General features: G+C 32.2%; 1 protein-coding gene across 1 annotated transcript; it reads left to right on the top strand.

Annotated features, from left to right (window-relative positions):
- Nucleotides 1-116: 116 nt before the first annotated feature.
- On the top strand, nt 117-10,330 carry LOC133202858 (adhesion G-protein coupled receptor D1-like). Its single transcript, XM_061338731.1, has 20 exons — nt 117-182; nt 712-849; nt 1,117-1,277; nt 2,101-2,274; nt 2,437-2,508; nt 2,761-2,851; nt 2,957-3,067; nt 3,200-3,390; nt 3,529-3,572; nt 3,721-3,838; nt 4,234-4,337; nt 4,777-4,879; nt 5,105-5,331; nt 5,584-5,650; nt 6,027-6,112; nt 6,206-6,326; nt 8,815-8,856; nt 8,945-9,043; nt 10,038-10,080; nt 10,308-10,330. Exons 2-20 carry the CDS (start codon nt 741-743, stop codon nt 10,328-10,330), a joined length of 1,986 nt encoding a protein of 661 aa, XP_061194715.1. The 5' UTR covers nt 117-182; nt 712-740.
- Nucleotides 10,331-17,477: the final 7,147 nt, after the last annotated feature.

Below are 17,477 nucleotides of genomic sequence, written 5' to 3'. Positions count from 1 at the left end.
ATTATTTTTGGTATACTTATATAGGAAAAAATAATAATAATGTGGGGGTACCCTACGGCTTTCCATAGAATGTTTTACATATAGTATCTTTATTGGCGTATTACAATTAGGTATATTCCAGCCACCTTATCCGCCTGTCGCAGATGATCCACTGACCACATATGGGTGTCTTCATTTAAATGGTAAGCAAACTACAACGAGACAACAACAAAAATCTCAGTTGTACCAATTAATAAATTTACCTAATAAAATAGATCTTTGAATTTCTTGAGTATGAAACCTACTTACTGAATTCTGATCTCTATAAAAAGTTAAAGCCCCCAAAAATACATTTAAGTAGAATTAAAAAAATAATACTTCAACTACAACATTTTCAATGAAAATTAAAAAAAAAAAAAAAGAAGAAGAAGAAAGAAATCACAAAAATCTTGAGAAAAATAAACCCTTTACTCGTTTATTAAAATTACATGTACTTCTGACACGATGTATTTTATGTGAAGCTTCTGTAAAAATTATCTATTTTAACTATGACCGGTATCAGTAGTTTCTATTAATTTGGAATATTTATGCAGAAAATATAAATTGTAATCATTAGTTCGAAACTACATGTATTTGGTTTTGGTTACAATATATATTTGTTTTAACTTTCACAACCAACATGTGTCATATTAATTTGTAAAATAGATATAACAAATAAATGATTGATTGTAGATTCTCCCAAAATCGAGTTTCAGTGCTTTATGGACCACATGAAAAACAGAGAACCACTGGAGTCGGCGAATTGTACCACGCCCCCATTGCCAATAAATAAAGCGACCCTGAGTAGATACAACTGTACAAATATCACAGGTGGGTATCTTGAAGAAATTAATAAACATCAATGACGTTATTTTACAATTCTGCATAGGAGACAGTTAAACATTTCTTAAAACAATTGATGAAAGTATATTGACATTTAAGATTAAATGGTTTGATCTAATAAAGATGTTTTTCCCTAAAGGATTTATTTTCTTAAAACTTTGTTTAAAATTCATTTCATACCCAAATTCACTGCATAGTAGAAATGAAGTTGAATACGCAAGTGTTCTGCTGATTTCATAGTTGAGTATCTTTCAGATATCATACATGCCATTAATCTGTATTATGACGCAAAAGATGTATTTGGAGGAATAAATATATCCGCAATACCTCCACTGCCAACACCACCAGTCATCACGACCCACAGAACGACTTCAGGATCTCATATAACTCGTTCTTCTCAGATTGATCTCGATACAGTAATTAATTACCTTTCATAATTTTTTTTCTCATCAATGGTACAGTCTATACTCAGTACATTGCTAAACTTCTACAGACTGTTTTTTAAATTTTTTTTTTAAAACAAAACTTGCAAGTCGAATCGGTAAGTGAAGGTTCCATAAAAAGTATTCAAAGCATAATAACTGAAATGTGTATAAAACCATCGTTGAAATCCACGGGTTTTCTCTCCATTACACTACATTGAATGTAGCGTACCAGAGAGAAAACCCATGGGTTCCGACGATGGTATAAAGCCTACTTTGTTGGTCTAAGAAACTATTATCAGTATTTTCTGTAAAATTCGATGATTAAAAAATATATACATGTATTCAAACAAAAAAATACACTAATCTTATGCAAATTATGCATAAGTAAGGGACATGTTTGAAGTATTTTTCCCAATGTAACTAAGCATTTATTTAATATTTGCCAGACTATATGCATACAGATATTTGAAGATTCCAACATGCATGGTAATACTCTTTTAAAAATGCATACATGTGCACTTCTTTGTTTTTCCATAAGTAACCATATTTAGTTGGAAAATAAAACTGAAACAGATTACACAGTAGACTGTAGTTGCTCCAAGATTCCACTTTTCTTAAGATGCAAATTGGAAAACAACTGCAAATACTTGTGATGATTTTAATAGGAATTTAGACTTTTTGTCCAGTAGAGTTAAAATGTATGTTATAACTTAGACATAAAGAGGAAAATTTCAATCAGAAAAGCTGTATCTTTAAATGAAAATAAACAGTTTGAACAGTACCTAATTGGTGAAAATTATTTTTCGGTTCTTAGATCAAGGAACAATCAAACAGAACCCTTAATCCAAACATGACCTTAGAGAAAGTCAACGAATTAGCGACACAACTCGAGGTCGTTGTCAATAGCAGCGAAACTGACGCAAAGGTCGTGACCCAGATTTTGTCCCACATGTCAGAGGTTGAGATCACTAACTCAGAGACTGTAGAGGTAACTTCCAATTGCTAGAATTTAATTACGTGACTCTTATCTCAAACTGGAAATGTAATTGACGTCATCATTTATAAACGTAAACATCAAAAAGTTTACTTTGGTCACCCACTTTTTTATTTTAAAATATAATATCAATTATTCATCACATTTCCGTTTCAGACATTTTCAAGGATTTCAACAACGGTTATTCATACATACAATGAAACTCTGGCTAACAGTGACAGCTCGGAGGTAAGTGTAAATGCTTATTTGTAACTTAGTAAAATTCCGGTTTTCAGATTCATGCTAGATCCAGGCAAGCATTGTTTTGGTGCAATTATTTTTTTTTGGGGGGGGGGGGGGAGTGGGGGGGGGGCAGAGGAAATAGCTTTATACTAGCCATTTACAAGTCCTCCTTACGTATTCAAAATATTTATTTGGTATTTGCTCATTTTTAGTCATGATATTTACTAAATCATTTTAGACATATGTTCTTTTAATTAGATCATTATGCCAAACATATTGTATTCCATGGAAAACGTTTTATCGTCCGCTTCTCCTAATGAAAATATTTCTATGGAAACATCCGAGATGGGTATGTTTAATTTATTAAGCTTACGATTAATTTTTGCTGTTGAAGAATGTATATCTTGCTTTTCATTTCCAAATGTAAAAACATTATTTAAAACATCATTACCAGATATTTCTGTATCATACGTGGAGCGAAATTTGAGTAATGGTGACATCATCACAATTAGCTCAATAGTTGGAACTATTGTTATGCCCATTACCGTATTCGACGGCGAAACTTGTGAGTATCCTGTCATTTTTTATTACAAAATATGATAACCATTCTAATTTGCATCCATTCATAAAAACAAATATAGATAACTTATCGATTCAGGATATTTTATGACCATCAACATTATTTTGCACTCACTAGCTCGTGTCTCAACCATCATTTACAAAACCATAAATCAGAAATGGAGCGTTAAGAAAGGTTACAACTATGCCAAAATCGGGAGTAATGTTATGTCTGTGTCGGTCCAGAACATCAACAAGAACCAAACTGAGAAAGCGGAAGTCAACGTCACAGGCGCCATCACTATTGTTCTTCCTACAAATGTAACAGGGGTAACAATTTAATAAAATTTTACACGAAAACAGATATTGGGGAGAATATTATTTTTCATAACAATGTTATCGATAAAATGTTATTCGAATGATGTATTAGCACACTCATAACTGTTATATTTTAATATCAAAATACAGGTGGAAAAGGAAAGGTTTTGCACGTTTTGGAATTTTCAGAAAAGGTATTTTTAATTTATCCATTTACAACATGACTAAAACCTAGATATTGTAAATCAGAAATTTTATTATTCACACACTCGTGTTAGTTTACCTACTTATGATCATATCTCTCAATTCATAATTCATGAATCAATTTTTAATTCTCTTAAGATACTGGGACACTTACGGAGGTACAGTGGTAGAAAAGAATGATACCCACACAAAATGTAGATATGACCATCTGACCAACCTAGCAGTCTTAGTCCTCTACTACAAGCCAGAGGATCCGGTAAATAGTTACAAGAACGTATTTGCATAAATACGTAAAAATTTTGCAAGTAGATAATAAAGAAATGTAAAATTAGACATTTCGGCATCTTTAAAACGAGGACTGAGGGACCGAATTAAAGTTTTACAAAGGAACCGATAATCTTGTACAATTTACACTTTGGCGTTTAGTAGATGCTTTTGGTTAAAAGATTGGCGACTCGACTTTTTCCATTGTCATTTGAGCATCAAAGCCAATGATGCACGGATTTACATGTATAAGCAATCATGTTAAAAATAGAATGGACTTTTTGTTGTCCTGTAGTGTATGAAATCAACTTAAAAATAACATGCACAGGAGCTTTATATGAATGTCACAATTTATGCTAATCATCAAAGGTTTGTTTTTTTTTTCAGATGACGAAGGAACACCAGAATGTGTTGTATATAATGACAACTCTGGGTTGCAGTATATCTATTGCCTGCTTAGCGCTCACTCTGATTATATACGTGTATCTTAGGTATCCAGAATCTGTCATGATTTCTCTACCACAATAAATATATATCTCATTGATTGTTTTCCAAGATAATTTCAAGAATCTAATCTGACTTACTGGTGTATTAGAGTAATGAGCTACATGTACAGTAAAACACGGTTATTAGGAAATCATGGGACCTCGGATTATCCTTCCGCGTCACGGAGATTCTTTATATGGATATAAGGAACCTAGTGAAAAGTCCTTTACGGGATTTGTAAAAAAAAATCTTCATAACGGAGATTTCTTTATAATCGAGTTCTTTTTAAACGAGTTTTACTGTACGTGGATATTACTTGGTATTGAAAATCTATTGGGGGGGGGGGGGGGTACTTACCAAAATTGATTTTTTGCATCATGCACACACAAACATCTTGAATGTTACCTCGGAACTTCTGAAGAATATCAAACTTTCGCTTTCCAGGGTTCTGAGCAATGATACAGTGTTGATTCACGCCAATCTGTCAATAGCTTTGATGCTTGGTCAGTTGGTGCTTGTTACATCAGATGGGGCTGCCAAATACATGGTACTATCAATAAAAAAATTAATGTATTAATTAAAAGTCATTATAAGTTGTACATATTCTTTCCATGTATGTTGTACAATCTAATGGCAACAAACAATGTACTTATTTTAAAGAAAATGGTATACATGTAGGCCTATATATACATGTACATTTAATTTGCATGGACCAAACTGGGTTTGTAAGATAAATGACGGATAATAGTTGGTTTGCTTGATTTTACTACAGGCCGCCTGTAAAATTGTGACTGCCCTTCTTCACTACTTGTTTATGTCCGCTTTTGCTTGGATGATGGTAGAAGGATTAGCATTATACCTATCCTGCACAAGACCCATCAGCGCGTATGGCGACATGCGCATGATCTACTCACTGATTGGCTGGGGACTTCCCGCCATTATCGTTTTGATTACACTTGGCAGCAATTTCCAAGACTATGGAGAAGGCGAATACAGCAGGTGAATTTTGCAAAAAAAAAAAAAAATATTACAGAGATAGCCGAACATAATGCCAAAGGTGTCTGCATGTAATTTTGTAAACGAAGATATAACACTGCCTGCTCTAAGACTTGTCTCGCTCATTATTGATTTACAATTAATTGTTTATAAAGAAAGAAATTCAATATAAAACAATCTTGCGAACATGTAGATCTAAAGATATAAGGCATTTTTTTCATAAATTAATTCACTTACTGCAGTTTCTTGTTACAGCTGTTGGTTGTCAATAGATGACGGATTAATATGGTCTTTTGTTGGACCCATGATAGCAATTGTTGTGGTACGTGAATGCTGTGTGAAAATTACTATTAGATAAAAATTGTCCACTGAAATTAATTGTGAATGAGAATAATACTCTTACGTCATCATGTTTTGCGAAACTTGCCTGTTGTGGTGTGATGTCAATATCTGACTAGAACTCCTCTCTGGAAAGAACGATGCAAAGTTAATTTGAATAAAATATATATATATATATCTCAGTTTCAGCTATACTGTAAAAACCAGAACAGAAAATATATGTATCCTTTTTTTCAAAATTTAAAAACAAGCAAAACTTTTTCTTTTCCATTTATAGTGTGCATAGCATAGTTCAGGTTTCATGAGCTAGTTTAAAAATGCATTCATCATTCTTTAAGTTTTGCTTTTCTTTTTCCTAGATGAATATTGTTGTACTTGGTTTGGTTCTGAAGGCTTTTCTCACCTTGCGAACAAACTCAAGAAAAACAGAGGCAGCTAGACTTTTGTAAGTCACAAATAAATCAAACCACAACACATAGAACACACTAACTTTGAATGAAGGTTGATTAATCTAGTTTGTCTTTTTTTATACCAACAGTGCTAGTTTTAAGGTGATGGTGACACTATTGCCGATCCTAGGGGTGACCTGGTTGTTGGGGATACTTGTTCCTCTCAGTCACGTGTTTCACTACTTCTTCATTATCGGGACCTCCATGCAGGTCTGTATTGAAATGGGGGAGAGATTCACAATTTTTTTTCTTTAATTGTTTGTACCGTTGAAATATTCTAACCTCACCTGTGCAAAATAGACTTGGTTATCGATTTCAGTCCGTAATAGAAAATGATTATTGCCACATGATCATTTTCAATCTTATATTGAAATCTAGGCCTTTTGACATCACAGACAGCTTTTTCAAAAAATGGAACTCGTAAATATACTAACCTTGTTATTGGTCATTTGCAAAATTATTTTGTTAAAAAACATTCTGATTGTACACAAAAGTACTCTGAAGTTGATATTAAAAAGACGCTTGATTTTTGATTGACAATATCTATGTAATGTCTTCCAACAATCTGTTGGAATTCCTATATGGGTACCAATTGCGCCCCGTTATAAGCAGACCTATTTTTGTATTTCAATTGAAGCAGACTTTATTTAAAAAATTCTACACGAGAACTGAGAAGAAGAAAACACTTGCTGTGGCATTCAACTCAACATTTCGATATACCGACGACGTGTTATCAATTAACAATAGTTACTTCCATTCATATGTCGAAAAATTGGACTCGATATATCCCAGTGAGCTTGAAATAAAAGATACCACAGAGTCTGACACATCTGTTTCATATTTAGATATTTTACTAGAAAAAGACGCTAATGGTAACCTAACAACAAAGCTTTATGATAACTTCAACTTTTCAATCGTCAACTTCCATTACTTATGTAGCAATATGCCCTTATCACCTGCATATGGGGTTTATGTCTCTCAGTTGATTCAATGCGCAAGAGCATGCTCTACGTATGAACAGTTTGTAAAACGAGACAAGCTATTGACAAACAAATTGATGAAACAAGGGTATCAATGGTCTCGTTTGAAGTCATCATTTCGCAAGTTTTATGGTCGATACAATGACCTTGTCAGCACAAACAGCCTATCATTGAGTCAAATGCTGAGTGACTTTTTCATGCTAATTGTTAGGCCATTATTTAAACACTAAACTGCCTACGGATTTTTCCGTTTTTAGCCGGGCTTATTGCTCAAAGAGCAATTGCCGGCTATTGTCAGCCTGTTCAATGCAGGAAGTGTTGACCCCATAGTCGCCAAATTAAAGTTACGTGTAAAAATATAGTACTTACTCTCAACCACTTTTAAGATAATACAAATGCTAAATAAAGCAACAAAAATGAAACGAAGTTTTATCTATACAAATAAACATCAGTAGTAATGACTTTGAAAACTTCAGTCCAAAGTCAAACACCATAGTTCATCTGCGTAATGTTTTTTAATAGTCAATGTTGTCGTAGCCTAGTTCTCTACAAAGATGGAGAAAAGCAGGAGAGGGAACCAGATACATACGACTCTGACCCTGATAAATTCGGAGTGTGGTTTTAGGTCCCAAAAACTAATTGGTTTATCATTTATTTTGATATTTTAAAATAAATTTTACATAAGATTTTTAACAATTTTTTCAAATAAGTTAAGATGTCATTGAACCCTTATTTTTATTATTATTATTATTATTTTTATAATTGTTTGTACATATTCTTCCAATGTCTGCAGAGCTCATTATTTAGCTGTTAATACAATGTACAGGTATGGCTCATGTAAAAAAAAAAAAAAAAAAAACAGCTTTGTAAACAAGCATTCTGAGAGTATTGCATTAGCAATAATAGTCCCCTACCGGCAAGTGTAATCTGGTTCCGTTCCCGTTAAAAATTGAAAATGCCATAATTCCGTCAAAAATTAATGAAGCAGGACGAAATGCACACTTGATCTATAACTAATCAAGGTAAAGCTACACACCAAAAATCAGCTCAATATCTACAAGCGTTTAGAAGAAAATTGCGGAAAACCCGTAAAAATTGAAAAGGTCGTAATTCCGTCAAAAATCAATGAAGCGGAACGAAATGCAAACTTGATCTGTAACTCATCAAGATACACTCACATACCAAAAATCAGCTCAATATCTGCAAGCGTTTAGGGAAAAAGTGCGGAAAACCAAGTGGGACAGACTGACAGAGGGACAGACAGCTAGACGGACGGACAGACAGACAGACGGACGGATAGACTCAGAGGAAACCTATAGTCCCCTCCGGTTTCACCGGTAGGGGACTAATAAGCCCGGCTCTCTGTACTCCTAAGTACTTTGATTTTTTTTTCGATCATGACAAGGATCACACGACGAGTGTGACCGGTCGGCAGGGGATGCTCACTCCATGGCACCTGATCCCACCTCTAAATTTGAAGTCCGTGTTTGCTCTGCTCCAATTTGTATCGTTTCATTGAACTTTCGAGATTGAATACTGTTTGTTATCTTCATATTTCATTGGAAATCAAAAGACACTGGGATATTAAAACTGTTTCTCTTATATTGTCTGAAATTCGTAATTTATATACTCCATTTTTTAAAATCGTATACTAGTACATTGTTAAATCTTAAACGTTACATGTGAAGCTCACCAAAGGAATTCTTTTCTTTTCCAAGGGCACAATGATCTTTTTCCTGCATTGCTTGTGCAACAACGTTGTAAGTAAAACATTCGGTCATTCTTTCCCATTAACATTGAAAGAATTGAAAACAAACATGATTTTTTTTTCTTTGTCCCATTTTTCAGGTGCGGAAGAAGTACAATGAGCGCCGCCGTCGGAATACGTGCTCGTCCAGCGATGCGTGGTTTGGCTCGTCGTCCGCCTGGACAGAGCGCAGACAACATGTACGTCTTTCTCTGATTTAACAAACTGCTTTTTATTTAGGTAATATAAAAAAATAGGTTAAAACTTGACAACTAAAATAATTTTTATTGCAAAAAATCAGAAATTGCATTCTGGAAAAGTTAACTTTTTCGATACTGACACCACTGAGGAACGAAAATCCGCTTAATTATAATAAGCTGATTACAAATTACAAGTCTACAACGATCGACCTACAAAAGTTTAAAGGCGCGATGTGGAAATGTGTTATACAAAGCGTGAGAAAAAGGCGTAAGAACTGGACAACGGGTCTTATTTTGCTTTTTTTAAAAAGTCACATGACGTTATGACGCCTTTCAAAGGCATAATTACGTGGATCAAAGCACAGGACTCGTAACTTATTGCCATTATCACTACGCATACAGTTGCTTAAGTAAATGTCCAGGTTTAAATGACTTCAAAAGTATATATGAATTTTAAATATTTGACCAATCTAGCCCAAACTTGGTTAGAGAGTTTAATTAAGAACACTCATTAAAAATCATGCAAATTAACCGTTTGCCTGCTGCAATGACAATTTAAATGCATCGCATTTGTCTGAACTCTGGATCTTTTAGGCACAAATCTTTAAAAAAAAAATGGCAAATGGCTAATTGCTCATTATGAATCACTTCGTTTTATAAGGCCTTTTCATTTTGTAATACTAGTATAAGGCATTTTTTTGCATTATTATACACGAAGGCCTTTTTACACGTTATTACATGTTTTTGAAAGGCGTAATAAACCTTTTCACTAAATTACGCCTTTTTTGTGTTACTACTTTTTTTTCTTCCTGTTATAACGCCTTTATTTTATTATTATTATTTTTTTTTTTGCCTTTTTTTCTCAGAAGAATTTATACCTTACAGTTCAGAACTATCTATTTTTGATTTAAAGCAAGACCTAAAATTAATTGCTTCTACGCTTGCCAATCATTTAGTACATTTACTTTGTGTTGAAGACGTATTTCCCTTTCAGAGGCTTGAAGAACTGAAGGTAGTCCCAAAACGATACAGAAGGCGTGAGTTCTTTTCAGTCATTTGCTTGTCGTAAAACATATTTCTTGCCTTTCTGAAACTTTAAAAATTGGCTGTTGATGTTAATTTTTCAAAGGCTGCAAAATCATATTATTTCTATCATTGTTCGGTTTAATTTACCTGTACTTCATTAGAATGTGCAAAGTAACACATACAAACACTTGAAAAATTTAACATGTATATGGTTAACATTATATTACCTTTATTTCAGAGGAAAGGTACGCATGGATGTAGACAAATTCAAATCATCTTCTTGATTTGTGCAAAAATATTCAATAATCATCCTGCTGTTAGTATATCTTTACTAATTTGTTTAAGAATGGAACTTCATGAAGAATAAATATTTAACATAGACTTGCATCTTTTTCTTCCTTGAGTTGACAACTATCTTCGGTTTTTCTCCTTTACAATATATTTAGAAGAGGATAAAATAGCTTGTATGTGCGACTGTCGTGGATACTACTGTATGCCCTCTCCATCACTTTGTTGTAAAGAGTTTGGTAAACAATTGTAATGTTAATTCTTTTGGAGATCAATGACTCATATGCAGAGTATCATTCCACAATTTTGTCTTTCAACTTGCTATAGATGTACAGTGTATATATATATCAGAAAAACTTCCTATTCCTCTGAGGGTCAATGACTGCAAAAAGTCTAAGCCAAGTTCGGGACAAAAGAAAATGAGTGAACAAATAACATTCATTCAATAAACTGAAGTCCATTTTTGTTTTACATTATGGTATTGAAAATAAGGTGTAAATTAACATAATTATAATTTACTCTGACTTTAACACATGGTCATTTGTGAATGTCTCTATAGTATACAAGCCTGTTACTCGTTAGCATTGCTTAAACATTTACATAATATAAAGCAGAAATCAATGATAGTTTTGTCTACGCTGTTCAAAGGGACATAATTTGAGTGGGGAATATTTCTAATACATTGACTAGTAAAATAAGTGTGCTTGTTTAAATACAAGTAGAATTGCACCATCCTGCACTCTGCTGCAATACAATGCGATACATTGTGATGCCTGCCAAATTGTCCAATCAAAATTAACTTAGTCAATTTTTTTTCTTAGTTAAATTTAAAAACTGATTGAATACACACACTTTTTTTTCATTTTATGCTTTGAAATAAAGGTTTCAAAAACAGACTAGAGAGCATTTCTCTTATTCCCATATTCTTAAACATTTGTTTTCTTTGATATGAATCAGAATTAACAATCAGTAATTAACCCGAAGGACTTTTGCAAAGTTACGTGTAAATGGTCTCTCTTTTTTTTTTTATCGAATGACTAGTTTGAGTATGCGCAAAAGATCCAAAAGAAATGAACACTTCTTTTTGACTGAGGAGTCGATTTTTCTGTTTGCAAGAGAATTTATACTGTTTACCATAATAAGAATTTAACTGCACATTATTGCACTGCACTACAATGCAATGTCAATCAATAAAATGAAGTCCATTTTTGTTTTACAGTATGGTATTGAAAATAAGGTGTAAATTGACATATTTTCTAATATATTTTTATTTTTAAAAAAGTTTTGAAAAATAGACTGGATGGAGTATTTTCATTCACATTTTCTTATATGATTGTTCTCTTTCATACGAATCTAAATTAACAATGCAGTAATAATGTCGGATTATTTTTCGACAATTTTCTCATTGCTGTTTATTATCTTATGCAACGCCTAGTTTGGGTATATGAAAGATTGAAAAAGAGAGAAATCTCGTGTTTTAAACAGAATATATTCTGATAACAGTACTTAGAGCTAAGTTCTCATCAAAGAACAGTTACTTTTGCTGTTTTTTTTTTTATTGAAAGACTGATATGGATATATGCGAAACATCCCGAGGAAAATTGGAGTGTCGAGTGAAGTTCTTTTATTGCAAGCTAATTAATTTTGCTTTTAAATAAAAATATAACTGTCCTACAATACATTGCATTGTAATGCTTGATGTACTGTCTAATTAAAACATACTTGGTCAATTTTTATTATTAGGCAAAACAGTGAAAAAAATATAAACTTTCCTGTTTGACTGATGAGTGAATATTTTGAGACTCAAACAAAGCGCCGATGACTTTATAGAACAATCAAAGACGCTTTTCAATACAGCTTAGCAGTACTTGTTTAGTGAGATAAGCTCACACTTAGTCCTTTACACGCGACGTTACCCGTAACGGTTATTTACTCTGACTTTAACACATGGTCATTTGTGAATGTCTCTCTAACGTCTTATATATAGTATACAAGCCTGTTACTTGTTAGCGTTGCTTAAACATTTACATAATATAAAGCAGAAATCAATGATCGTTTTGTCTACGCTGTTCAAAGGGACATAATTTGAGTTATCGAACTTTGAAACAAAACTTACATTATGCAAATTTCCAAATAAACATTCAATCATAAGGAAAAATTGTATATAAAAGCTGTTTTTGGAGGGTGGATGGTGGGGAATATTTCTAATACATTGACTAGTAATGTAATTGTGCTTGTTTAAATACAAGTAGAATTGCACCATCCTGCACTCTGCTGCAATACAATACAAGTAGAATTGCACCATCCTGCACTCTGCTGCAATACAATGCGATACATTGTGATGCCTGCCAAATTGTCCAATCAAAATTAACTTAGTCAATTTTTTTTCTTAGTTGAATTTAAAAACTGATTGAATACACACACTTTTTCATTTTATGCTCTTTTTTGTCGATTTTTTTTTTTAATCGAATGACTAGTTTGAGTATGCGCAAAAGATCCAACAGAAATGAACACTTCTTTTTGACTGAGGAGTCGATTTTTCTGTTTGCAAGAGAATTTATACTGTTTACCATAATAAGAATTTAACTGCACATTATTGCACTGCACTACAATGCAATGTCAATCAATAAAATGAAGGTCATTTTTGTTTTACCTAATGGTAATGAAAATAAGGTGTAAATTAACATATTTTCTAATATATTTTTATTTTTAAAAAAGTTTTGAAAAATAGACTGGATGGAGTATTTTCATTCACATTTTCTTATATGATTGTTCTCTTTCATACGAATCTAAATTAACAATGCAGTAATAATGTCGGATTATTTTTCGACAATTTTCTCATTGCTGTTTATTATCTTATGCAACGCCTAGTTTGGGTATATGAAAGATTGAAAAAGAGAGAAATCTCGTGTTTGACTGATGAGTGTAAATTTTGAAAATGATGCAGATAAGCACCAGGAAGGATAAACAGAATATATTCTGATAACAGTACTTAGAGCTAAGTTCTCATCAAAGAACAGTTACTTTTGCTGTTTTTTTTTTTTATTATTGAAAGACTGATAAGGATATATGCGAAACATCCCGAGGAAAATTGGAGTGTCGAGTGAAGTTCTTTTATTGCAAGCTAATTAATTTTGCTTTTAAATAAAAATATAACTGTCCTACAATACAATGCATTGTAATGCTTGATGTACTGTCTAATTAAAACATACTTGGTCAATTTTTATTATTAGGCAAAACAGTGAAAAAAATATAAACTTTCCTGTTTGACTGATGAGTGAATATTTTGAGATTCAAACAAAGCGCCGATGACTTTATAGAACAATCAAAGACGTTTTTCAATACAGCTTAGCAGTACTTGTTTAGTGAGATAAGCTCACACTAAGTCCTTTACACGCGACGTTACCCGTAACGGTTATTTACTCTGACTTTAACACATGGTCATTTGTGAATGTCTCTCTAACGTCTTATATATAGTATTCAAGCCTGTTACTCGTTAGCATTGCTTAAACATTTACATAATATAAAGCAGAAATCAATGATCGTTTTGTCTATGCTATTCAAAGGGACATAATTTGAGTTATCGAACTTTGAAACAAAACTTACATTATGCAAATTTCCAAATAAACATTCAATCATAAGGACAAAATGTATATTAAAGCTGCTTTTGGAAGGTGGATGGTGGGGAATATTTCTAATACATTTATTAGTGAAATAATTGTGCTTGTTTAAAAATAGGTAGAATTGCACCATCCTGCACTCTGCTGCGATACATTGTGATGCCTGCCAAATTGTCCAATCAAAATTAACTTAAGTCAATTTTTTTTCTTAGTTAAATTTAAAAACTGATTGAATACACACACTTTTTTTTCATTTTATGCTTTGAAATAAAGGTTTCAAAAACAGACTAGAGAGCATTTCTCTTATTCCCATATTCTTAAACATTTGTTTTCTTTGATATGAATCAGAATTAACAATCAGTAATTAAGCCGAAGGACTTTTGCAAAGTTACGTGTAAATGGTCTCTCTTTTTTTTTTTATCGAATGACTAGTTTGAGTATGCGCAAAAGATCCAAAAGAAATGAACACTTCTTTTTGACTGATTAGTTGATTTTTCTGTTTACAAGAGAATTTATACTGTTTACCATAATAAGAATTTAACTGCACATTATTGCACTGCACTACAATGCAATGTCAATCAATAAAATGAAGTCCATTTTTGTTTTACAGTATGGTATTGAAAATAAGGTGTAAATTGACATATTTTCTAATATATTTTTATTTTTAAAAAAGTTTTGAAAAATAGACTGGATGGAGTATTTTCATTCACATTTTCTTATATGATTGTTCTCTTTCATACGAATCTAAATTAACAATGCAGTAATAATGTCGGATTATTTTTCGACAATTTTCTCATTGCTGTTTATTATCTTATGCAACGCCTAGTTTGGGTATATGAAAGATTGAAAAAGAGAGAAATCTCGTGTTTGAAACAGAATATATTCTGATAACAGTACTTAGAGCTAAGTTCTCATCAAAGAACAGTTACTTTTGCTGTTTTTTTTTTATTGAAAGACTGATATGGATATATGCGAAACATCCCGAGGAAAATTGGAGTGTCGAGTGAAGTTCTTTTATTGCAAGCTAATTAATTTTGCTTTTAAATAAAAATATAACTGTCCTACAATACATTGCATTGTAATGCTTGATGTACTGTCTAATTAAAACATACTTGGTCAATTTTTATTATTAGGCAAAACAGTGAAAAAAATATAAACTTTCCTGTTTGACTGATGAGTGAATATTTTGAGACTCAAACAAAGCGCCGATGACTTTATAGAACAATCAAAGACGTTTTTCAATACAGCTTAGCAGTACTTGTTTAGTGAGATAAGCTCACACTTAGTCCTTTACACGCGACGTTACCCGTAACGGTTATTTACTCTGACTTTAACACATGGTCATTTGTGAATGTCTCTCTAACGTCTTATATATAGTATACAAGCCTGTTACTTGTTAGCGTTGCTTAAACATTTACATAATATAAAGCAGAAATCAATGATCGTTTTGTCTACGCTGTTCAAAGGGACATAATTTGAGTTATCGAACTTTGAAACAAAACTTACATTATGCAAATTTCCAAATAAACATTCAATCATAGGGAAAAATTGTATATAAAAGCTGTTTTTGGAGGGTGGATGGTGGGGAATATTTCTAATACATTGACTAGTAATGTAATTGTGCTTGTTTAAATACAAGTAGAATTGCACCATCCTGCACTCTGCTGCAATACAATGCGATACATTGTGATGCCTGCCAAATTGTCCAATCAAAATTAACTTAGTCAATTTTTTTTCTTGGTTGAATTTAAAAACTGATTGAATACACACACTTTTTCATTTTATGCTCTTTTTTGTGGATTTTTTTTTTTTTAATCGAATGACTAGTTTGAGTATGCGCAAAAGATCCAACAGAAATGAACACTTCTTTTTGACTGAGGAGTCGATTTTTCTGTTTGCAAGAGAATTTATACTGTTTACCATAATAAGAATTTAACTGCACATTATTGCACTGCACTACAATGCAATGTCAATCAATAAAATGAAGTCCATTTTTGTTTTACAGTATGGTATTGAAAATAAGGTGTAAATTAACATATTTTCTAATATATTTTTATTTTTAAAAAAGTTTTGAAAAATAGACTGGATGGAGTATTTTCATTCACATTTTCTTATATGATTGTTCTCTTTCATACGAATCTAAATTAACAATGCAGTAATAATGTCGGATTATTTTTCGACAATTTTCTCATTGCTGTTTATTATCTTATGCAACGCCTAGTTTGGGTATATGAAAGATTGAAAAAGAGAGAAATCTCGTGTTTGACTGATGAGTGTAAATTTTGAAAATGATGCAGATAAGCACCAGGAAGGATAAACAGAATATATTCTGATAACAGTACTTAGAGCTAAGTTCTCATCAAAGAACAGTTACTTTTGCTGTTTTTTTTTTATTGAAAGACTGATATGGATATATGCGAAACATCCCGAGGAAAATTGGAGTGTCGAGTGAAGTTCTTTTATTGCAAGCTAATTAATTTTGCTTTTAAATAAAAATATAACTGTCCTACAATACAATGCATTGTAATGCTTGATGTACTGTCTAATTAAAACATACTTGGTCAATTTTTATTATTAGGCAAAACAGTGAAAAAAATATAAACTTTCCTGTTTGACTGATGAGTGAATATTTTGAGATTCAAACAAAGCGCCGATGACTTTATAGAACAATCAAAGACGCTTTTCAATACAGCTTAGCAGTACTTGTTTAGTGAGATAAGCTCACACTAAGTCCTTTACACGCGACGTTACCCGTAACGGTTATTTACTCTGACTTTAACACATGGTCATTTGTGAATGTCTCTCTAACGTCTTATATATAGTATACAAGCCTGTTACTCGTTAGCGTTGCTTAAACATTTACATAATATAAAGCAGAAATCAATGATCGTTTTGTCTATGCTATTCAAAGGGACATAATTTGAGTTATCGAACTTTGAAACAAAACTTACATTATGCAAATTTCCAAATAAACATTCAATCATAAGGACAAATTGTATATTAAAGCTGCTTTTGGAGGGTGGATGGTGGGGAATATTTCTAATACATTTATTAGTGAAATAATTGTGCTTGTTTAAATATAGGTAGAATTGCACCATCCTGCACTCTGCTGCAATACATTGTGATGCCTGCCAAATTGTCCAATCAAAATTAACTTAGTCAATTTTTTTCTTAGTTAAATTTAAAAACTGATTGAATACACACACTTTTTTTTTCATTTTATGCTTTGAAATAAAGGTTTCAAAAACAGACTAGAGAGCATTTCTCTTATTCCCATATTCTTAAACATTTGTTTTCTTTGATATGAATCAGAATTAACAATCAGTAATTAACCCGAAGGACTTTTGCAAAGTTACGTGTAAATGGTCTCTCTTTTTTTTTTATCGAATGACTAGTTTGAGTATGCGCAAAAGATCCAAAAGAAATGAACACTTCTTTTTGACTGAGGAGTCGATTTTTCTGTTTGCAAGAGAATTTATACTGTTTACCATAATAAGAAT

The sequence above is a fragment of the Saccostrea echinata genome, unplaced genomic scaffold (genome assembly GCF_033153115.1).
Source record: "Saccostrea echinata isolate AGI-Se365-2 ecotype Australia unplaced genomic scaffold, CSIRO_AGI_Sech_v1 ptg000047l, whole genome shotgun sequence".
Taxonomy (NCBI): domain Eukaryota; kingdom Metazoa; phylum Mollusca; class Bivalvia; order Ostreida; family Ostreidae; genus Saccostrea; species Saccostrea echinata.
The sequence above is the reverse complement of the archived record's forward strand: the minus strand, read 5'-3'. Positions and strand labels throughout refer to the sequence as shown.